The sequence below is a fragment of the Sebastes umbrosus genome, chromosome 15, assembly GCF_015220745.1.
Source record: "Sebastes umbrosus isolate fSebUmb1 chromosome 15, fSebUmb1.pri, whole genome shotgun sequence".
Classification (NCBI taxonomy): Eukaryota; Metazoa; Chordata; class Actinopteri; order Perciformes; family Sebastidae; genus Sebastes; species Sebastes umbrosus.
The window spans coordinates 22,050,797-22,075,862 of NC_051283.1; the positions used below are offsets into that span (position 1 = coordinate 22,050,797).

Consider the following 25,066-nt stretch of genomic DNA (forward strand, 5'->3'; position numbering starts at 1 on the left):
ACTAAATTTTGTAGAACTTCTAGGTTGTCAACCTGATATTGACTCAAGCATCTTTAAAAACAACTGCATGCTTGACCTCTGTAGGGGTGAAACTGTGAACACGTATCTTTGCAACACCCTTCAAGGCTACGCTGACATCTGTCAGAGGTCTGGAGCCAGAGGTCCTAACTGGAGGACTTCTACTCAGTGCCGTGAGTAGTACAAAGTTTAAAGACTATACTGTAAAGACATGTTAATAAATTCAGTGTAAAAAAGTACATTTACTCAAGTACTCTATGTAAGTATGAATTTGAGATATTTGCACTTTACTTGAGCCTTTTCTCTTCATGCCACTTTCTACTTCTACTCCACTACATTTCAGAGGGAAATATTGTTACTAGTAATTTAACAAATTAAGATTTTTGCATACAAAGCATATGAAGAGCTTATAAAATATGATGCTTTGTTATAAATTAAACTACGGAACAGTATGCACAGCTGAAATGATTAGTTGATTAATCGATTAGTCGATTGACAAAACAAATAATTGACAACTATCTTGATAAACTTTTAAGTCATTTCTTAATACAAATATGTAAAAACACTTAATGGTTCCAGCTTCTCAAATGTGAATATTTACTTTTATTTTTAATCGTTTAAATTATTTTGATTTATTTTAATAATGTTGAGGTTTGGACTGGTGGTTGGACAAAACAAGCATTGTGAAGATGGATAATTGTGACAGCATTTCTTACTATTTGATCGATTAATGGAGAAAGTAATCAGCAGATTAATCCATAATGAAATAATCATTAGTTGCCATCCTACACAAAATACTTTGCTCCAACTCAACCAACTAAAAAAGTAAATTACTGTTTTTGTATTAATGCAAGAGTAATAATAATAGTCTAATAATATAATATATACTAGTATGCTCACAGGGGCCATGTTTCTGCATTTACTACTTTTACTTTTGATACTTTAAGTACATTTTACTGATTATACTTACTATACATATTTTTACTTGAGTTACATTTTCAGGATTTTTACTTGTACCAGTGTGGTATTAATACTTTTACTGAAGTAAAGGATCTGAATACTTCCTCCACCACTGACTAACTGAATTTAAACTGAGCATCTGTCTCCTCTTTGTCCACACAGCTACACCAAAGTGCCCAGAAAACAGTCACTATGAGTTCTGTACGAGTGCCTGTCCTGCTACATGTGCAAACCCAAACAGTCCCACCAAATGCAATGCCACCTGTGTGGAGACGTGTGTCTGTAACGATGGCTTCGTGCACAGTGGCATCAAGTGTGTCCCCAAGGCGCAGTGCGGCTGCATGTACGAGGGTCACTATGTGGAAGCCGGAGCCTCCTTCTGGGGCGATGGGAGCTGCACCAAGCGCTACACGTGCTCCGCTGGTGGAAGTCTGTCTTCCAAGCGGACCAGCTGTCCCGCCGGGCAGCAGTGCCAAGTGGTTGAGGGGATCAGAGGTTGCTATCCTGTCAACTACGGCACGTGTATGGTATCTGGTGATCCGCATTTTGTGACCTTTGATGGGGAGCGCTACAACTTCCAGGGCACTTGTGCGTATCAGATGGCTGTCGTCTCCTCCAATCAAACTAGCCTGGAACATTTTAGTGTTGTGTTGCAGAATAATGGTCAAGATAAGAAGATCGGGTCCGTTGTACAGCTGGTAGAGGTCAAAGTGTACGGGAACACCATCGTCATCAGCAAAGAGCATCCTGGCGCTGTTGTGGTAACGTATTTTCCAAAGAAAAACATCATACATGTAGGGCTTGTAGATTGTTGTTGTTTTCATATTCAATTACTGGGCAGATTATTTTCTCCATTAATTGTTCACACCATAAAACAATGAAATATGTCAATCAAAAATCCCTAAAGCCCAATATGACGCAATTGAATGCCTTGTTTTGTTCAACCAGCAGTTCAAAACCCAAAGATTTATTCAGTTATATGTTTTCAGGGCATTTAAAACAGTATCAATATAATAACTGACCAATTGTTGCAGCTCTACATATATGTACTTATTTATCTGTGTATTCATCATTAAAAGTACAAATGACTTTGTGAACGTTTTTCTATTTCATTATCTTTTTAAGGTCAATGGTGAGCTCTCCCACCTCCCTATAACGCTGAACAGCAATAAACTCCATCTTTACACGAGCGGCTGGTTTGCTGTTATCGAGACAGACTCCGGAGTGAAGGTGTACTACGACTGGAACAGTGTAGCATTCGTCACCGTTCCCAGTACGTACATGGGCGCAATGCAAGGTCTTTGTGGCAATTATAACCTCAATCCCAAAGATGACATGCAGATGAGAGACGGGAAACAAGCCGCCACTTCTGAGGGGCTCGGTCAAAGCTGGAAAGTCGCCACGATCCCCGGCTGCGTAGACGGCTGCAGTGGCCCCTGCCCCGGCTGTAACGCCACCCAGAGAGAAACCTACAACACCAAAGGCTACTGTGGCCTCATCAGCGACCCTGCAGGCCCGTTCCGTGACTGCCACGCCAAGGTCGACCCCGTGGGTTTCCTCAATGACTGCGTGTATGATGTCTGTCTTTACGAGGGCGGCAGGAACATGCAGTGCAAGACTTTGACCGCCTACACGGCCGCCTGCCAGCTGAAAGGTGCCACAGTGTACACCTGGAGGTCAGCTCAGTTCTGTGGTAAGGAGATCTACTATTTATCAAGACAGTCAAATTCTTGTAAAACCATTATACTGCTAAAATAATTCTGACCATGCCTTCTTCCTAGATGCCCAGTGTCCATCAAGTAGTCATTATGAGCTCTGCAGCAGCGGCTGTCTCAGGTCATGTCAGAAAGACTCCAACTGCGGAGCTCAGTGCATGGAAGGATGTGTCTGTGATGAGGGATACCTGCTGAGTGGAGGTAAATGTGTGCCTGCCGACCAGTGTGGCTGCACATATGAGGGCAAATACCACCAGCACGGACAGGTCTTCTACCCTGATGCCCTTTGTCAGAAGGAATGCACCTGTAACGGCACAGTAAGAATGACGTGAACGGAGAGTATGAAGGAGTTATCTGTGGTTATTTGGGAATGCATTTTAACACACACCATTTTCAAGAATGATCAAGCAGGTATGTCTTTCATATTAGGTGCAGTGTAAGCAGTCCTCTTGTGGTCCCAATGAGAAGTGTGAGATGAAGAATTCCGTGCGATCGTGTCAGCCTTTGAGAAAAGGAGTGTGCTCCATCTCTGGAGATCCACATTACAACACCTTTGACAACGCCACCTATGACTTCCAAGGCACCTGCACCTACGTCGCAGCTGAAAGCTGCCACCTGAGCGGCACGCGGCTCACCAACTTCTCTGTGTCGGTGGAGAATGACAAGTGGTATGGTTTGTCTGACAATACTAAGGTGTCAGTGACCAAACTCGTAGCGGTAGAAGTTTACGGAACCGTCTTGATCCTTCGCAGCAACCAATTTATTGTTTGGGTACGTCATTAATATTGTCATTGTTTAAAACGATATTTTACACTAACAAATTTATCAAATGGCAATGTGAAAACAATTTTACAATGTGAAGGGGGCCGCTTGTAGTGATGGACCTACAGAGAATTATCACCTGAATCTGTTCACAACTTGTTTCCGCTGACCCCAAGTAGCCAGAAAACGACAAAACCTCAGGAATCCATTGGTAACAACCATGTCATGCTAGCTTGTCAGTAAGGAGGATATATAACACTCCAAAGTTAGGCTAAATTTTGGTGAGGGAAACTGGCATGGCCATTTTCAAAGGGGTCCCTTGACCTCTGACCTCCAGATATTCATGTGTGATGATGTTAGTGCCCATAGGAACCATTTCATTGTAGTGAGACCATTATTTTAAACTTGACCTCACTGTATAAAATGACCTTTGGTGACCTCTAGGATAATCACAGCCTCATGAAATTTTACAACCACAAACTATAGACCTAGAGCATTCAGAGGATAGATGGCTTTATTAGGTAGATTAACAATAAGGGGGTTTCTGAGCAGTTTCCAGTACGGAAGTGCTCGCCATCCAATCACCGAAAGTTTTTGATACAAAATCACAGCATGGCTTTTTCTATGGTGTTCCTCAAGGTCATAGTGTCTTAATATGGTATTTTAGAGGGATTATTGATCATTTTTTATCAATTCTCGAGTGGTAAAAAATGGTTAAATTTAGCATCAAATCTGTGTAACAAATGATATCAACCCAAAAATTGCTGGAACAACTTATATGATATTAGTGAGCATGGGAATGGCCATCATATACTTCTATCATAATGTCCTCAGCCCTTATGCACTTTCACAATTTATTTAAATGAATTAATGAATTAAAAAATTCATGTCTATTTCTGATTTATGACTAGAACAACGTGACACATAGTGCTGAGCTGCATCTCAAATTAATCTTCAGGTTCCCAGATTTCAGATGATGTACACCACTTCTATGTGGACATCTACTGTTGACCTGCTATCTGCCCTTAAAGACCCCCTGTACCCTGCTAAAAAGACAAAAATTGGTCTATTGTGGGTCTTACAGGGACAAATGTTCATAATCATTAAATATAACTAAATTACAGCAAATATATGTCAAATGAGAAGAAATAATGGATAATCAAAGCATTATTCTTTGCAGGTAAATGGAGTCACACATTTCCTTCCACTAAACCTCCACAACGGTGCCGTGCAGGTTTATCATGAGGGGCTAAATTACGTCATTATGACAGACTTTGGCCTGAGGGTCACGTATGATCTGGTCTACCACGTCACTGTCACTGTCCCTGGAAACTACATTGGCAGAACCTGTGGTCTGTGTGGCAATTTTAACAATGACAAAGCAGATGAGTTCCAGCTGCCGGATGGAAACGTGACCAAGGACTTTCAGGCCTTTGGAGCATCGTGGAAAGTGCCCGTGCCTGGAGCGGTCTGTGAAGATGGCTGCCGTGGCGACCAGTGCCCCAAATGTGATGGTTCTAAAAAAGCTGCGATAGAGGCAAAATGCGCACTTATCAACAATCCCAAAGGTCCATTTGCTGCCTGCCATGATGTAATTGATCCCGCAGCCTACTTCAGAAATTGTGTCTATGATGTTTGCATGGCCAAAGATGATGAAAGCATGCTGTGTCACAGTATCACTGCATATATGTTGGACTGCCAAAACCTTGGTGCAAAGATTGAGAACTGGAGAAGTGCTTCTTTCTGCCGTGAGTCTGCACTTTTTTTTACTATTCATTGTACTCTGTGATATTCATCTATAACTCCACATCTGTTCAACATATCCACTATAAAAAAACAACTCCTAAATCGTACTATTTGATTACAGCTTTTACATGCAGGGCTGGCAGCCATTATGAAACCTGTGCACTGCCTTGTACCTCTGCATGTCCTGGTCTCCGTGACACCCGCACATGCACCACGACTTGTGTTGAGGGCTGTGCCTGTGATAAAGGCTACTACTACAATGGAACCGGCTGTGTGCCCTCTGACCAGTGCAGCTGCTATTTCAATGGCGAAACTTACATGGTGATAATATAATAAGTTATTAATGTATTAAAGGCAGGCTCGATCTGATAAAGTGAACCCGGACGTTATTCAGTCTATTGACAAAGCATTCCGGCTAGACCATGAGCTGACACGTAATCGTGACGAGGAAATGTTTGAATCCCTTATACTCCGTGCGCTTTCTCTTTTCGGCAAATCACCCTGCTGCGACGCAAATGAAAGAGGGTGAGATGGTCCGTAATGCCACTAAATAAACGGAGGCAAGACGAGGAGGAGTACAACATACCTGTGAGACCGATGCACTTCTTCACTTCTGCCACCAGCAGCTCCTCAAAGTTCTCTATTTTCTCCGCCCATCCCCGTAATTAGAAAATGTTGGACGGGCATTTTTTTCAAGAGTTCACCTGAAACCATTTGATTTGAAATGATAATATATACACTAACACGTTCCAACAACTACATTACACTCTATAAACCAGTAAAAATAACATAAAATATAGTATTGCCCCTTTTAATATTAACCTAACCATGTGTTTTGTTGCAGGTTGGAGAGTCCATTATAACTGATGACTGTCACAGGATTCACACCTGCCAGGCCTCTGGAGTAGTTCTGTCCAAAAACATTACATGTGACCCCAACAAGAGCTGCCTGGTCAAAAACGGCAAGTTGGGGTGCTACATTCAGCACTGCTTTTTGAACGCCAATGGGACCCTCACTGAATTTAATGGTGAAGGTGGTACCGTAACAACGCCAGGAACCTATGAGATTATCCAGAGCTGCGACGTCTCTCCGACATCAATCTGGTTCAGGGTGGTGGTGAAGTTGGAGATGTGCACCCCTGGTGTCAACACAATTGTAGCCGTGTATGTGTTCTTCAATGAAGTGATGATCACAGTCGACCACAAACATGACATCTGGGTAAGTGTCTGACTAAAGATATGACATTAATGTTACATTAAAAATGAATGTGTTACTATAAAGTGTTAAATCTGTGTTCACAGATAAACGGAAGAGCGATGACTCAAACCACTTTCTCCCAGAACAACGTAAAGGTGGCGGTTTCTGACAATGCAGTGAGAATTAACAGCCCTTCCAGCCTTCAGGTGTCCTTTAGTTCAACCAATGAACTCGCCATTAGTGTCAGTGACAAAGTAGCTGACGTGGTATGTGGGGCGTGTGGGACGATCCGTCCCACTTACACAACACTACAAGATCTGAGAGAGACACTGCTGGTCGATCTTCACGGGCCGAGCACTGACTTTGCGTCACTGAACATTGGGCAGTGGACGGCTCCTGATTTCCCCCAATGGTAAGTTAGATACATGACCTGTTTGTAGCACATAAAGAGTAGAAATTGCTCCAATTTGCATCAAAGACCTCGACACTACAAACACATAGAGTGCACCAATTTCCACAGGAATTGTTGTATTTTTCTACTTTCTACAAAAAAAATTGTACAAATCAAACATCAAACTACACATATATGTCGCTTTTGGAAATTTGCAGCAAATCAGATGATTAATATTGTTGTCATTATCATTATTTCTTCTTCCTGGACTATATCATATGCAGATGATATAATTATTTATTTATTTACTTGTGCCTTCATCAACTTCACAATTTGACAAATAATTTTTGTGTTTCTTTTTCAGTGGTCAGTAAATTTCAGTCCTGCCAGCTTTTTTATCAACTGCATTGATTGACATCCTTCAGCGCTCACACGACTGACAGCATCATTGATTCATGAAATTACTTTTATTAATGTAGAGAATCCCATATGCATGTAAATCTCATTACTTGCTACGTTTTAATTGTCAAAATTCTGAAATATATGCTTGTCTTGTCAAACACCTGTAATAAAACAGCTTCTAACTTTGATATTTTGCTTTGGAATAAATATAAACATATCAACCACTCAAGGTTGTGTGATGTCTGTCTTGTATGTGTAACTATGATAATCTGATACCAATCTGTCTATCCAACCATTTCATCAAGCTGCTGTATCACCCACATTTTCACTTAAAATGCATCTGAAATAACATTTAGTTATCCCTTTTTGTCATCAAAAGTCTTCAAAAATGTCAACAGCTGGGGGCGTGTCTGTGTTTGAGGAGGGCAAGGAGAGACAAAGTAAGCAAACTTGTGCTTTAGCTTACAAGTCATGGGAAGACAGTGTTTTGTAAGCAGTGTGGTACTGGAAAATAAGGACCACACCAGCATCTAAATGGACAGAAGTGATTTTAAATGTAGTTATAATATATAATTGTGCATATACTAATTTTGTATATAAAATATGTAAAATCACTAAGGAAAAGAGAAAATATTGTTTTTTTTAGAAAAACAAGATTTCCCCATTGAAATCATCACATTTACAATCAAAACAATCTTGAGGTTTTTACATTCAAAATGTATTATGATATCTTTAAAGTAAAGCTTAAAATTATGTTCATGATGTTCACAACTAAAATCTGCGGTTGAAAATGAGATGAATGAGTGATTCAGTCTTTTTTCTACAAAAAGTAGAGTTAACATCAGCGAAACTTGACACAAAGATATGTTACGTCAGTGTGACTGTCTGCCTATGATATGATGAAGTGATTCAAGTGGCGGTTTGAAAACAAATTAATGCAAAAATGGTCTGATTTTTTTCTCCTAAAGAATAACAGGACGTGTGATTAACAGAGCAGATATGTATGCTATAGCAGGAAAACAAATATAATTTAAGTTGAACTTTAAATTTAAACACGGAGGCAACAAATTACACCAGATTCTCCAACACACTTTGACGTAATCTGTTTTTTGGTCACTAAATAATATACAATATATCACATGATGAACCAGATGTGTCAGTATATATTTGAGATAATTGTGAAGATGTATGTGGTGGTTACCACAAAGTTAACGTAGTCATTCAATAGAAATTGATTTGAAGTTGAAAATTACTTTTTTAGGGCCCCAATGTCAACATTTGATTTTTTGTTCTCAACAGCTCTGTGCGTAATGATAAGGGATCATTCCTATGTTTATGGGATTGCCCAGTACAACAGGAATTCAGGCAGAACATAAAAGGGATGGTCAAATCCCACTTGATCCAGTGTATTTTATACAGTATTTAGCACTGTTAACTCTATGCCAAATATCCAGAATTGTTTAAAACAGTTGTATCTTTACTTTGAAAAATAAATAAAGCAAAAAGAACTGGAATAATTGAATCTGGACAAGATTTAATTTGTCATGAAATATTAAAAACATTGGGTTTCTAAGAATTCATCCTTCTAGTTACCCTACTAATTAATGCAACTTTCTATATCGGCTTGTCATTTCAGCAACCCGAAGACATTTTTGTTGTTTGATTCATTCAATTGTTTTCTGAAACTCGTGCTTAGAACCATCTAGAAATAAACAAAGAGGCAAAATTGAAGTTGAACAAGAAGTTTATTATGCAATTATTTTACCAACCCATTTCATTAAAGCTTGAATTAACACTAATACCATATTTCAAATAAAACTTTCAGTACTGATTTATTGTTGAATTTTCTGCAGATGATGATACTGCTGCGTTGATCTCTGGGTGTTGAAAAGATGATTTTTCTTTCATAACTCACTGCAAAAAGACAACAAATTAATGTTTCACATGTATTCATGTGGATCCACCAGACATCATATTGTAAATGTATTCAGAAACAGTTTCTTATTGTTTCTTTTCTACATGGATTGCCTAATGTTGGGTGTTCACTGCACCATGATAACCCAAATATGTTGATATTCTCAGAGAAATACTATTTACAAAAGTTGTTCAGACATTGAATCCACTGTGTAAACATCAATTCAACTTTATTTCTGATATCAAAACCAGCCTGTATCCTACTCACCAGGAAGGGAAGTCCTGTGCAGAAAATGTGGCCATGTACTCCTGCATACTTTCCTGCCTGAAGTCCATGGTGTCTCTGAGGGGCAAGAATGTGTCACATGCTCCGCCCAACTTGTCTACCATGCTGTCACTTACAGTTACAATGAGCCCCCGGGTGTTGCTGAAAGACAGCTGGAAGTGTGACGTATAATCGATAATTACGGTTTCCTCACTGCCTCTCACAAAGATATTATTTCCAGGCAGGCTGGGGAGGGTCACCTTTTTACCATTGACCTGAAAACAGAATGAGATTAAGATTTTTTTCTATTTAATGTGAGGTTATGTTTAGATACCAAGGACATCTGGTGTAGGTCATGTAATATATGTATTTGACAATTTGGGAAATACGATCATTTGCTTTCTTGCAGAGGTAGATGAGAAGATCAACCCTGTCTCTCTATAAACTGATTCTACATTCATATGCAGAATACTTGTGATACTCGATACACGATATTCGACCTGAATGTGGGCAGTGCCAAGTGGGGTCAACCACACACACTTCTTTGCTATTGGTTGAAGCTGCGACTTTGCCAGTCAAAGTTCATCAAAGCTAAACGCCACATGATGCGAAGATGCAAATTTGCTTTGCCACCAGAAGCAAATCCTTCATTCGCCCCTTCGCTCACATAGAATGGAAGTGAACGGGAGACATGTGTGACCGTGCCTGGAAAGTGAATAAGCGTATTTCCCAAAATGTTGAACTACTCCTTTAAAAATACCCACCCAGGTCTCCTGTGTGTCAGTAACAGTGACACTCAGGTCATTAAAGTAGACGTAAACAGCGACAACGCTCTTCGCACCGGTCGCAGTGCACTCTTGGAGCTTGGCCACAACCCTGAACCAGTCAGGAGCTGATTCGTCATGGTGTGTGAGGATCTCATAAGCCCCCATGACAGAGATAGTGCCGGTCGTGCCATCGAAAAGAGTAATGGAGCCTTCATTCCCCATCTGACACTGTTTGGGATGGCAGCCAAGTATACCCTTGTTGACCTGGCACTTCTCTGCAACATTGCATGAAAAGTGCTCACACTCAACTCCACGAGATGCTGTACAGTTGCAGCGCTGCTGGCAGTTGTCAGATAGCACAGACTCGCCAATCTAGAGCAGAGAGTCAAGCAATTAACAGTTTATTAGTCTGAGCATAAATAAATAATACAACATAATATTGTAAATTTCCTAAATTTCAATGCTGGTCAGACAACTTTACAAAAAGTATATTCTTCTTCTTATTAGATACATTGCACCGTATATGGCAGGTATGCGTGCGTTGGGTCTATTACCTGCAAATTGAACTAATATAAACTAATATACATGTGCAGCATACCAAATTTTTAAGCAGAAATCTATTTTTGGCATTAATGGGCAAAAAATCCATAATAAACTTCCAGCGTATTGTAATTCAAGTGGTAGCCCAGGGTAGGCAGTTTTCCGGAAAAAATATAAAATAAAAAACACCAGAATTTGGAGATACAGCCCTCATTCTGCAGCTCTCCTCTCTCCTAAGCCCCTCCCACCAGAGGAGCAGGGGCATGTGCACACGCTTCATGCAGTAACCAGTACGAGTACTAGTCATTCATTTCAATCATCATCCGTCATACAGTAACAGTAATAGAAACTTTTCCTGCTGGATGTTCCGCCGTTGAATCAGACTTTCTCTATCTGAAAGGACGTGCCCGCGCATCTGCAGTTGCAGCCAATAAACGCTTTCTCTCTGAAATGACACGTGATTGGCTAAAGTCTCTCTAAATACATTAACATAGAATGTAACTTCGATAGAAAATAATAAAGAGGACTAAATGTGATTGTTTGCCTATCTGAAAATTAAAGTTTCAGAAATGAATGCAGACCAATGGCTGCCTGAAGAGCAGGTATTCAATCTTAAAACATACAGTATGCTTCGGAAACTTGACAGAGGACTGAGGGCTACCTCACCTTATAGGAAAGTCCTTTGTGGAAACAACTGCAATTCTTCTGGGCAACACAGTCAGTCCCGCTGAAGTAGTAGCCTTCATTACAGGCGCAGCCCTCAGCACAAGTGGCGGGGCAGCTGATGGTGTTGGTGAGACCAGGACATGGAGAGCCACAGGTTTCAGAGCAGATCTGGTAGTGACTGTTTTCAGGACACTTAATAGCTACAAAAGAAAGCACATTTAGATGAACTGATGCAACAAAAGCATTACACTAAATTTTAAAGCTAGACAATGGCAAAAAAAGTGGCATAGTTACGGACAAATAGACAGGTTCTTAAATTAGTTTCTTGTAAACAAATAAAAGTTATGTTTACATTTAGTGTTTCTCACCAAAACCACGACGATTTTTATTGCTTTAAATCGTGCATTATTTACATCCATGTTCACTAGCTAGCAGTCTTCTTCTTCCCTGTCTTTAAAGATTTTTTTTTCTTTTAACGGAACCATCATTCATAAAACAGACAACAGTACTTACGGCAGAAATCAGGCGTCCTCCAGTTGTCGATCTTTACTCCAATGGTCTGACAGTCAGCAATGTACGCTGAGATGCTGTTGCAGAGAACGCTGCGGTCTCCCTGAGACATGCAGACGTCATAGACACAATCTCTGTAGTAAGGCTCAGGATTTAGGCTGCTGTGGCAGGCAGCAAAGCTACCAGTAGATTTAGTGATACTTTTACAATCTTCCTCAAAGATTTTCTTTAGTGTGCTGTTACATTTGGGGCACTGGTCGCCACTGCAGCCATCTTCACAGACCACCCCCGGCATTCCCGTTTTCCAGGCTGCTCCAAAGGTCTGGATGTCCTTGGTGATATTTCCATCAGGTAGCTCGAACTTATCTGTCACGATGTCGTTAAAACTGCCACACAGACCACAGGTTTTGTCCTTGTAGTCTTCAGGAACAGTGACAGTGACTTTGTAGATCATATCATAAGTCACCTTCAGGCCAAAGTCAGTTATGATATTATAGTGAAAACCCTCTTGGAAGACTTCCACTTGTCCCTCATTGAGGTTAAGAGGAATGCCTGTCAAGGTGCCATTCACCTGGAGAACACAAAGAAAAAGATCAGCTGTGTTAAGCTTTATCTTTTATAGTCTTTGTATAGTAAATTGTGCTATTTTAACAATAAAGTTACTTTCTATTATCGATTGAAAGTCAGGGTTAATGAATAGAGGAAAATGTATCAACAGTCTATAAACAACATTACTGACCATGATCGTTTTAAGTTGATTGTTTCGGAGGACCAGTGTTGTGCCATACACCTCCACAGCAACAAGCTTGGCTACGGACAAATGTGGCTGCTCTGTCTGTGTCCACTTCTCATTCTCCACGACCACAGAGAAGGCATCGAGCCATGAACGCTCCAGATGGCACGATTTAGCTGCGGTATAGGTGCAGGTGCCTTGGAAGTCATAGGTATGGTTGTTAAAGGCTTTGTAATGTGGATCACCTGAGATTGTGCACGTTCCATTTCCCGCTGGTCCACATGATCGGAAATCCGTGCCGTTCTTCAACTGCAGGTCATCTTTGGGGTTGTGATTGTAATTGCCACACAGACCACACATGGCATCAACATATGTGTCGGGTACTTTGACATGTACTGTTGCATTCCAGTAATAGGTGACTTGCAGGCCAAATTCGGTCTTGATCTCAACAAAATCATTTTTCTGGTAGACTGTGAAATTGCGTTTGAGTTTGAAAGGTAAGTTGGTAAGTTCTCCATTTATCTGCAAAAAAAGATTGATTAATTCAAGACTGGACTGAAAAATATCAATAATACTGTGATAAATTTGCTGCAGTGTATCTCACCAGGACTGAGTCTTTGTGCTTTCTTGCAGCAACAATTGAAGTTCCATAAACTTTGACCTCCACCTGCTTTGCACCAGAATCACTTCCCTTGCCACGGGCATCATATTTAACTGAAACGATAAACTGTTGCAGGGAAGGATCTTTTGAGCAGACCTCAGCCAGCTGATACACACAGGTGCCCTGTAAGTTGTAATTATGCCCATCAAAGGTCTCAAAGTGAGGGCCAGCACTCATGCTGCACTCAGCGTAGGCTATCGGGTGACATCCGATAAGGTCATCAACCACCTTGCACTCATACCCTTGGCGACAACCTGGTTTCTCGCAATAAACTTCCTTGGTAGTTCCGTTGCATGTGCACCTCTCGGCACAGTCATCAGTAAAGATGGAGTCTCCAGCGCCTATGTAGAGGCTCTTATCTTTGTACAAGCAGCCACACTGGGCCTTATGGACACACTCGGTGCCGCTAAGCAGGAAGCCCTCGTCACAGACACAGGTCTCTACGCAGCTTTTTTTGCACTTTGTGGCAGCATCTGGGTTTTCACAGGTGGCAGGACAGGCATTCCCACAGAACTCATAATGGCTGTTCTTTGGGCATGAGGGTCGAGCTGTTTCAGACAAAACCACAATATGTTACCATCACAGAATGAGGGTGAAACTCAAAAAAGTAAGGGATTTTTTAAACTCTTTAGTTACTCACAGCAACCGGCGAGGCGCCTCCAGTCATAAATTTTGATGCCGGCCCTCTGACAGGCGTCGGCGTACACTTGCATGGAGTCACACAGGAAGTCCTTCAGCCCCTCGCCCATGCATATATCAAACAAACAGATCTCATGAAAGACTTTGGGGTCAATGACAGCATTACAGTCTCTGAGCGGACCATCCATAATGCCAGTGAGCACACTGCAGAACGCCCTGGCGCGCCAGCTGTGAAAAAAGCCGACAGCTTTCACATCACAGGTCTCACACTGGCCCGAGCATTCGTCTCGACACTGAGCATCATCCGTCACATTAGGAACCCTCCAGCTCTTGCCCAGGGCCACCACACTGCTGGTCTGTGAGCCAGTAGGAGTCATCAAGTCATCTTCCTTTTTGCTGTTGAAGTTGCCACACAGGCCACACACCTTGCCAGAGAAACTACCCGGCACTGTGATGACAAGATACTCCTTCCAGTCATACTGCACGGTCAGGCCAAAATCGGTCTCCACAATGACAGACAGGCCGCTCTGGGATAGCTTCACCTTGCCATTGCCCAGGTTGATGGGGAGATTCCACAATGTGTGGTCCATCTAAAACATATTCACAGAGATTTTTGAATTAAGTGAATAAATAGCATTTCTACACAGACTTCTTGAGTAACATGAGTAGTCCAGTTTGTTAAAAGACCGTACTCACCCTGACAAGGCCAAACTCTGATCGCACAATGGTCACAGTGAACCCATGCACCTTAATGATCACCTTGCCGACAAATGTGACCTCTGAACCAGCTTGTTTGTCATTCTGAGCATCAACCTCAAAAGCTGGGTGGACTTCATCGACATGGCAGTTCTTGACCATCGTGTAGGTGCAGCTGCCCATGAAGTTGTAGTAGTTACCGTCAAATGTGCGGTAGTGAGGATCTCCCATGGCCCAGCAGGTACCTGCTTTGATGGCTGGTGGTTTTTTGACACATGTTGGGGAGTTTTCTTTCATCTGGCACACTTCACCTTCTGAACATTTGGTGGTGCTGCAGTCATCTGACACAATGTAAGAAGAAGAGAGGACAAATGAACCATTTATATGTATATTTTATTGTAGCCTACTATTCTATTTTGTGCTATACTAGGCTGTTTTATACTATACGTATAATATGTTATACTATACCAGGCTATACTATACTATGTAAGGGACTATGTACAGCTAGCAGCTCATTGTTGTAAAATAAACCCAACAGGGCGATATAGGGTTTATTTCACAACAATGACCCACTAGCTGTACATTATTCTGCTTATTACACGGCTACTTACTTAAGAAATCAATAATTTGACACAAAAATGGTCCGCCAGAGTCTGACATCTGAACTGCGCCCATAGCAACGGTCTGTTATACATAGCAACAGTCTGTTACAAAGAAATAACATATATATATATTCATATATATATATATATACATACATATATATATATATACATATACATATATATACATATATACATACATATACATATATATACATATATATATAGATATACATATATGTACATATATATATACACATATATATATACATATACATACATATACATATATATATACATATATACATATACATATAAATATACATATATATATATATATATATATATATATATATATACATAGCTATGCTAAACCATATACTAAGCCATGCTACTGCTATGCTATGCTATGGCATGCTGTACTGTATTATGATATATTAGACTATGAAATGCTATGCTATGCTACATTGTACCATATTTGTTATGTTATGCTCAATGTTATTTTATGCTGTCCTTTAATGTAATGTAATATGCTATGCTATACTATGCTGTGCTATTCTATTCTATACACTGTATTACATTACGTTGTGACTCATTCTTTAACCTACCTGCTGGGTCAGCAGCTGCAGGGGATCCATAGCCGTTGGCATAAGCAACACCGAAACTGTAGACTCCAAATGGAGAGTCGTGGTGAGATATCTGATAGAAGTTTGCCCCATTGCTGTAGTGCATCTCAGTCCAGGAGAAATCAGTCCCATCTACTTTTTGCCAGTTGAAGTTAGCGTACTGGGGCTTGGGCTCAATTTTGATGCTGTCTAGGTGTTTGTTACGAGCCACAACTATGATATAGTTGTAGAAATCACCCTGTCCCTCAAGGGAGTAGGAAGTGCTGAAATGACTTGTGGGCAGTATAGTCATGAGGAAGGGATCAAAATGGTCTAGTACACCATCAAGGCCCCCATTGAATTCAAATAGGACCTGGATACCCTTATCAGATGTCAGGTAGATAGCGTGTGGCCACTGAGAGTAGAACTCTAGAGTTTGTCCTGCGAACATACGGCGACTCTGAACCTTTCCATTAACATTCACGGTTATGATGGTGGGCTGAGATGCTTGGACGAAAACACTGTCATGTGAAGAGTAAAATAAGTCATGATAAGGCAGGGGTGCAATGATGAATTCTTTGCCCCAGCTGTTTACAGGAAGAAGTTGTTCATAGACGTGGTTGCAGGTGGTGTATATCTGAGCACAGCTGTGTCCCGAGGAGACGGCAACAGGAAGGCGTGAGACTACATTAGTACCTCTCAGGTTATCCTGACTCTGAATCTGAACAGTCTCAAACGCCTCTAGCTTTAGGGTCATCTTGCTTCCTCTCCTGTAATATTTGCCTTGGAATGTGACAGAGCCCTTCAGGAAAATCTCAACCGAGTTGGGCTCCTTGTAGTTGGTGATAGAAAATTCTTTAAAGGTGTCTCTGTGAGTGCTGGAAGGAGTGAATATGAAGTACTCGGTTCCCCAGTCCTTCACTGGGTAAATCACAGAGGTGTCTGCAGTGTATTGCTTATAGTTGAGAGACATCACGGTGACATCTTGGCTAGCCTCGATGAGCACAGTCTGATGGGACTTTTTACTGCCCGTTATCTCTACACTGTCGGGCAGCTTGAAGGACACACTGTTACCAGGATTGATTTCCTTCTCATAGACCTCACCCATAGCCGATACCTTGACCTTAGTGCTGCCTCGTGAAGAGGGCAGAGCTACAACCTCAACCAAGAAACGAGCATCCCTATCGTCTCTCCCGAGGTTTTGCATGAAAGACGTGGCAAACTCTCTTCCTGCTGGCGAAGCAGAGCAGAGTCCTGGAAAAAAAAAAATCACAAGGATGAAGAGAATAGGGTATGAAAAATAAAAAAAAGTATAACAGTGAGGAAGTACTCGGATCTTTTAGAAAAGTAGCAATACTATAGTATAACAATACACTGTTACAAGTAAAAATCATGCAGAATTTTACTTAAGAAAAAGTATAAAAGTATTAGCATAGAAATATACTTAAAATATATCTGATCATTATGCAGAATAGTCCATTTAAGAATAATTCATATTATGTCTTTGGATTATAATTATTGATGCATTAATGTGTACATCACGTTAATACTAATTTTAATGACTTTATAAACTTCATAATTTGATTATATTTTGTATTAGTTATCTGAATTTGCAAAGTAACTATTGACTAAAGTTATCAAATAAATATAGTTGAGTACAATATTTGCCTCTGACATGTATAGTATAAAGTAAAAGAAAATGGAAATACTCAATTTAGTAAATGTATTTAGTTACTTTCCACCACTATTAAATGCAATAAAATGTTGTTCTGACAGTTTCCAAACTCAAATATTAAGTGAAGCGATTACTGTATGTTCTTTATTGTCAAAAGTTTTAGGCATGGATAGCAGCAGTAAGTTGCCTTCTTTAGTTGACTTACCTGCCAGCAGTAAACCTGTCAGACAGCAGACCAGCCCTTTCATTGTTAAACCTAAAACAAGACAATCACATTGCCAAAATTAACCACCCAATAGTATGAAGACTACAGGACACATTTATAGTCGCAACAGACCAACTTAATTACAATTGTATATCTATATTTGGAAAAATATACAAACTTATGGCTGTCTGTATCAACTAAAAATCTTGCGATCGTTCAGGAAAAATCCCAGCTATCTTTTCTACCATTTGCTACCGTTTCTATCTCCCAGAACATATTCAGGAAAAGCAGGCAGAAGTCCAGTGGTAATAAAACTGTGAAAGCACTACCTCATGTCTGAAATCATTTAGGTGAATTTAGATTTAAAAGAGGTAGAGCAAGGATTTCTGGCACAACTTCACCCACTTCCAAAGTGTATGGAGAAAGAAAAAACCCTGAAGAGGTCAAAACTCCAGCAACTCAAATGATCTTTTATACAACAAGTGTGGCTGGAGTTATAACCTCTTCAGACATTTATAACAGACTAACAAATCATTTATCATTTTCTGGTATAAAGCTTTCATCAGAACATTTTAGGATTGTGATAAATATAAAACACAAGTTTTCCTTTAAGCTTCTAATTTAATATAATATAACATAATATAATATAAAATAACTAAAATTACTGTTACATACAGATTTACCATTCAAAGATAATTTTTTTTAAAATTTGTTTAAGGAGATCAATCCTTCTCCAACATTTGTAAATCAACCTTACCTGAAACAGAACACCAAGGATCTGGATGAATGGCAATTCAACTGATGTCCTTTTTATTTGTTTTGGTGATGCAGAGAAAGCCAATCAGGGCGAAGGTGTCACGCTGCCTGCACGCACGCCGAGTCACCACCCGACTAGTCACATGGCAAAATGTTCTCTTTGCACCGATTACTAGTTGGGTGAAAACCTAGACTAGTTATTATTAGTATTATAAGCCTAAGAGGTGGGAGAATGGATGGCAAACACTAGGGATGCCCCCTCTTGGTCGATTAGTTGACTAATTAGTCGTTTTGGTCTTAGTCGACTAAGATTTCTTTATGATTTTTTATGCTTTTCATGCTGAATGACTTATTTCCAAGAAACTTCAGCACATCTCTGATAAACACGAGATTTAAAGTGGTGCTTTTGTGTGATTCTTTGTGGAGAAACTCAGTTTCACCGATCTGTCAATTAAGTCAACTTACATCATATATACTTATTATAAGTTTATAATAAAAGTAAACACCAGGTAAGTGTAAAATTTAGAAATTTAGTAAAATATAAAAAATATGTTGGGGGAAAAAAAAGTCTCTGTTGTCCAAGGACCTTGGATACCAAATAATAACATACAATTCAAGTAACAGTAGAGCAACACGTATACAGCAGATGAGAAACTAATTAGTTAGTGTTTGACAGTTGCAAATTTGCAGTATTGGTGATAACAGTGCACATGTTAAGGGTGGTGAATGGACATATCTGAAGTCACACCCCAACAAACACCTTAAACACAAAGCAGACCGATCAAATACTGACGGACACTTATTCATGTTGGCGAAATAAATTGATATTATATATTAAGCAAGGATAAAAAAATGCCTCTGATATTAGATAGAACAAAAAGGTAGTGATTGAATCAATCAACACTTCTTCAACAGCACAATGCAGACAGCAGGAATAGTCGCGTGAGAATTGTTTGAATTTTAGGGAGTGAAAAACTATTAAAATGATTCACTGATTTTCCAGCGAGTGAACCCTTCATTCCTCTCACATGTCAAAACAACGTTTGTAGATAACGCCACGAGATGACATGTTCAGTGCTTCTTGATGAGTGTGAACCATTCTTTGATAACAGAAAGCACACTCGGACAGTTTCTGAAAACGGGTTGAGGGAGTTTACCGTCAGGTCTGTGGAGTTTTTGGGAAAAACATCGAACATGTTTTGGTAAATGTGCCCGTCTGTGCCATGTTTCTTTACCACTTTATCCAGTCAGCAAAGCATCACTGATTTGCCAAACAAATGCTCAAGGTTGTTTTTCTCCTCTTTAGTTAATAAAAAAAAATCCACCATATTTATTAATTTGTGTTCAATACATCCTGTATGAAAAGTTTTGCTTGCACATGAGAATTTTACTTTCTTCAATAGTCCTCTTCAGGGAAGTAATTTTGATACCTCACAGTTCAGGAGGACTACAGTTTTAGAAACAATCTTGTGCGCTTCATCCATCACAATCCTAAGATGTGGTTTATCACAGTGTTTCTCAAACTCGATGATGCTCTGATGAAGGCTTTACACTCAAGCAATCTATGATGGAGCCTTTTTACAATGGAAATTCAATGGTGTTCATTCAGTACGAATGTATGTAAACAACACTTTTGCCAGTTTTCAGCAGCTCCAGGAAAAGAGAAAGAGAACTGGGTGGGGAGTCTACATTATCTACATACTGTACATGCTCTATACATGTTTAATTCAATCTAAGGTGCTGTATAGGCTGTTATTACTCAAAAAGTAAACTTCACAGCATTTTTCCTGAGATATCCTCACAGTGTGATAAGTGTAATTCTGCCGAGGGCACCTCGATACATGGCCTGGCCTGCTGTCCGAAGCATTTTCAGCATCTTTTGGTGTGGTGGTCTGACATTGTATACTGATCCCAAGCTGATCATCCTTAGCACAACAGAGGCACTGAACACATTAAAGGGATAGTTTGGGTATTTTGAAGTTGTGTTGCATGAGTTACTTATCTACTGTAAGTAATACATTGACTATGGATGACGGTCGGCACGCCCACATCTTGGAGAAGCAGACAGGAGTACCGACACAGGAGCAAAGCAATGTACTGCTGTGGACGGGGACGGCACAAAAACACATTTTAGCCACCTAAAAGAAAGGCTCACCTAAAAAAACATTATCCGTTTAAGTGTACGCTATATTTAGAATATTTACCAACGGGGAACTTAAAGTGAAACTTATCTATACTGTTTTTGTCAATGGATTCTGCTAGCTTTGAAGAGAGCGTATAGGGCAAGGGCTGTCTGACAGCAAGATAAAACAGTGATAATATTCTAAATATAGCATACACTTAAACTGATATCAATATATTTAGGTGGGCCTTTCTTTTAGGTGGCTAAAATATGTTTTGCTGTCGGCCCCGTCCACAGCAGTACATTGCTTTGCTTCCGTCTGTTTCTCCAAACTGGTTCTCTGTTCATCTACTGTAGTTAATACACCGGCTATGGACAACAACCCCACTTCAAAACACCCGAACGGTCCCTTTAAGGTAGCTTAAAAGACAACTTATTGCCTATGGCCTTAAAACTGCAAACAAAGTAGATGTTGGAAACACCAGAAACCCCTCTCAGTGCGACACTGGCTTAATGACTCGTCTGGTATTCACCATTTAGATAGAATCAGGTTTGCTCTGAAGGACAAGTTGAATGACTTTATTGTCAACACCAAACCTGACTCTATTCATCAGGAAGATGTGCTTTTCCTCTGATGACAAGTCAAAATGTCTGCTGTGGAAAAAGCTCTATCTGCTTTTACTGTGACAGCTCTCAACATTATATTACCCCCCCCCCCCCCCCACACACACACACACAACATTTCCCTTCACTCCTTCCACCCCCACTTTCAAGCATTTCACTCCCACAGACTCACTCCCTCGCCCAATATAAGCTGGCTACAGATCCAGTCACAATATCTTTGAGCAACTTCTAAGAGTGAAATTTCAATATTAAAGCTCCTGCTTCCATACAGCTATGATTTCGATTGGAGGCCTCACAGGATTTTGGATAATTGCACTGCTGACTCTTCATGGTGCAGATGTGGGAGGTAATTTCCTCTAGATTCTTTGAGCATTTACTTAATGTACTCCTCAAAATGCAATCCATAATGTTGCTTTATGTTCTTTTCTCACAGAGACCAAAAGAAACTTTCTCAATGAGCCTGACGTGCCATTCCCACCTGCCTGTCCCACCGCTCAGAACCTCGCTGCTATCTGCTACCATGGTCAGGGTCGTCCCAGGTATCTGTCCAGCTTCTTCCCAAACTCATGGTTCAGTCACTTCCGCCGCCGTGGAACCGCCATCAACCGTCTGGAGTCGTGGTACGGTTTGTGCTGCAGTGGACAGGTAGCACAGGAGAGCAACCAGATCCTCTGCTGTGCCCAACAAGCTGTGAGTCGCTGCCTGTGAAATGATATGACACTGTTATTTATGAATGATAAAGTTAATATTTAAGGTGAGGAAGCCTGTCTGTTGACTAGATACAGTTTTTAGATAAAGAATGAAGTATACTGCATATTCCAATAATAATAGTATCATAAAATGTCCAACTTTCTATCAAAAACTGCTAGTACTGTATAAATATATCTTGTACATGACTTTCCTGCTACACTGAGCACAAATACACACAGAAACTGGTAGTTTTAAATTTTTATTTTTTTTGTTATCTTTTGGCATTTAGTTTTTCTTAGGGATCTCAACATAAAATAATATATTAGATGTATAATTTCTCTAATGTATACACTTTTTTGTGATTTTCTTTTTCAAAAAAAACAACAAGAAAATACCCCCTGTAATTACTAATATTTCAGGAGATTCACGAAGACGGGATTAGTTGTAAGATTAGATTCAAGAAAAGTGTTTAGGATATATACAAAGCATTTTAGCATAAATATAATCAAATTTAACAATATAAAAAACAAGATTCATTTAAGTCATGATTTAAAAATAGGTTGAATGTATGGCCTTTTTTCATCTGAATATTCATAAAGATTGATAAATGGTGAGAAAAAGACCTCAGTGCCTCACAGTTCTTATAGAATCAGCATCAGGTAGATTAAAAGACAAATGTCAATAAACGTTTTGAAGAAATTCCTGTATCATTTTTAGTCTTCTCTTCTGCACTCATATACAAAGGAATAGATTTAACTGAGGGAACAAAGAGAGGGAGGAGAATTTGTGAGGATGAAATGAGCTTTTCACAGGGAGATGAAATACAACTTTGTGACATTAATTATCTTTTTCTTACAGTGGAAACAAGCCCTGTCCCAGTTCTGTATGGAAGAGTATGCCACCAAGACAAACGCATTTGTGTGCTGTGCAGACAGAGGATACGCCCGGTGGGTGTGCTTCGACAGCGAGCTACCAAACCCAAACTATGACCCAACACCAGACTACATAGCACCCCCAGTCCCAGAGGAGCCAGGATTCACCTTCAACGCAAATGCTTGCTAAAAGTGGAAAAATAACTAAATATATATACAGTATAAAACAAAGATGAACCCAATAGTTTGGTTAAAGACAAGTATCTAGGGATAAAATAGTGATTGTTGTGTAACTTTGAGGAGTGAGATTGGGTTAATGTGCTAAAACCTGCATCAAACAAATTTACAAGTTACTTTATTTTATTTTAATTCTTGGATTGTTTAAGTATGTATCCTCCCTTTTTCTCTGAATTCAATTGATATCATAGTTTAAGATGAAGTCTTGTTTTGTTTTTGTGTTTTCTCTCTCCCCTCTTGTTTTAAGTTGTGAAATTTTGTGTAAAAACAAAGAGACAGCTGTAAAATGAAAATACAGTAGGAAAGAATGTGATGATGATTGTATAAGTTGCTGAAACTGCAATAAAAACTAAGTAAAAAAAAAAGATGTACACAATAATGCTGAGCTAATAATGATATGAGTCCAGCAGATCTTTGTCACAGAGGACGCCAGGGCATGCTGGTTGTGTTTATGCTTAGTAAGGATGATAACAGCCGAAGTCAGTTATTATTTTAACAGCTCTGTATTTTAACCAAGCTTTGTCACGACAACAGCAAAACATGTTTTATAATTGCACTTCTCTGCAAATGTTCACTGTTATAACTCAAATATATTGTGTCCTGAGTGGATTTCACCGTTTCTGACATGTAGCCTACTGTAGTAATCTTTGTTGAAATAAAGGAAGTTCTCACATGCTTTTTTGTCACTGAATAAGCTACTGATAGTGGACTGATATAACTTTGGAGAAACAGCATGTTGGCAGCTTCAAATAAGAAAAAGGTTTTGAAACAAGTTCAGGTCTTCAAGTTTTGTAATAGAAATTTCACATGTGTAATAAAAACAAGTGTCCACTAAGGGTCACTATTGTTTTGTAACAATTGGGTGTGTGACATTTACAGATCAGTGATCAATAAGAAATGTTTGAGTGTGCTGCCCAGCCTGAATACCAATGAGAGGTAAAAGTCACAAATAAACTTTTTTTTTTTTTTATATTCACTGTTTGACTGACACATTATATATTGTAGGTGTGTTTATGGTTATTGTAGGTAAACTAGTCATTTGCTCCAGACTCACAACTAAAGAATGACCAGTACATTTCCTGTTTGGCTTCAAAATAAAAGAGTAACATTTAAAATCTAAATAAGTACAAACCCAGTCGATATGGGAAAGAGTAACATTTGTGATTGTAATAATAAAAAGAAATATAAAAAAAAAAATGTTGCATTTGTACTAATGGTACACTTTCTGTTTCAGGCAATCAAAATAACCATTTTACTGTCTAAAAAGACTTAATGAGTTTAAAATGTGCACATTATCAAGAGTATTGCAATAGTGAGATGTAACTAAGAATATTTACTCTATTTAAGTACAATTTGAGGTAGTTGTTCTTTACCTGAGTACTTCTACACTTCATACATCTACTTACTTATATTTTAGAGGCAATAGCCTATGATGCTTTTTTGCTTTGCTGCACTTATTTAACACAAAAGTTATAGTTACTATTTGAAAGTTTAAGGTTTTAATAACCATTGGTTTATTTCTGATTGACCTACCCAAAGCAAATAAAGAAAGTAAAATTAGATCTGCGATTGACTAAGGCAGGTGTAGAGGGAATTACAATAGTCTAGACGGGAGAAAATGAAAGTGTGAATTAATAGTTCAAGATCCGTGGAGGACAAGATGCATCTGATTTTTGCAACGTTTCTTAGCTGGAGAAAACAGATCTGAACAAGTTTAGTGACATGATGGTCAAAAGTCATATTCTGGTCAAAGATGACACCAAGATTCTTAGCTGTAGGACTGATATTGGATTGAAGTGGGCCAATAAACTGATGGACTGCTGTAGCAAAATTGTCTGGTCCTATTAAAAGAATCTGTTTTATCAGGGTTTAGGTGGAGAAAGTTGAGAGACGTCCAGTGTTTGGTTGCTGCTAAGCAGTCATGGAGGGAGGACAGTTGATTGAGGTTATTGGTTTTGGCTGAAAAATAGATCTGAGTGTCATCCGCATAACAATGATATGACACATCAGGAAAGTATGTAGGAATGTAATTCTCTGTTCAGGTAGACATTACTCAAAGATAAGATAAGATGAACCTTTATTAATCCCCGGAGGG

The 25,066-nt window shown here is 39.5% G+C and overlaps 3 protein-coding genes across 3 annotated transcripts; 2 read left to right on the plus strand and 1 right to left on the minus strand.

The window, feature by feature from the left end:
• The first annotated feature begins 4,652 nt into the window (after positions 1-4,652).
• On the plus strand, positions 4,653-7,401 carry LOC119502642 (IgGFc-binding protein-like). Its single transcript, XM_037793668.1, has 5 exons — positions 4,653-5,203; positions 5,323-5,522; positions 6,046-6,420; positions 6,504-6,811; positions 7,155-7,401. Exons 1-5 carry the CDS (start codon positions 4,720-4,722, stop codon positions 7,162-7,164), a joined length of 1,377 nt encoding a protein of 458 aa, XP_037649596.1. The 5' UTR covers positions 4,653-4,719; the 3' UTR covers positions 7,165-7,401.
• Positions 7,402-8,918: 1,517 nt separating this feature from the next.
• Positions 8,919-17,723, minus strand: LOC119502639 (IgGFc-binding protein-like). The gene is made up of 11 exons (XM_037793660.1): positions 17,671-17,723; positions 15,794-17,044; positions 14,584-14,924; positions 13,889-14,477; positions 13,192-13,796; positions 12,594-13,109; positions 11,858-12,425; positions 11,345-11,544; positions 10,136-10,510; positions 9,375-9,646; positions 8,919-9,106 (listed from the first exon to the last, which is right to left on the minus strand). Exons 1-11 carry the CDS (start codon positions 17,711-17,713, stop codon positions 9,097-9,099), a joined length of 4,770 nt encoding a protein of 1,589 aa, XP_037649588.1. The 5' UTR covers positions 17,714-17,723; the 3' UTR covers positions 8,919-9,096.
• Positions 17,724-21,358: 3,635 nt separating this feature from the next.
• On the plus strand, positions 21,359-23,155 carry LOC119502644 (extracellular matrix protein 1-like). The gene is made up of 3 exons (XM_037793670.1): positions 21,359-21,518; positions 21,606-21,862; positions 22,721-23,155. The coding sequence occupies exons 1-3, from the start codon at positions 21,446-21,448 to the stop codon at positions 22,922-22,924; spliced, it is 534 nt and encodes a 177-aa protein (XP_037649598.1). The 5' UTR covers positions 21,359-21,445; the 3' UTR covers positions 22,925-23,155.
• The last annotated feature ends 1,911 nt before the right edge of the window (positions 23,156-25,066 follow it).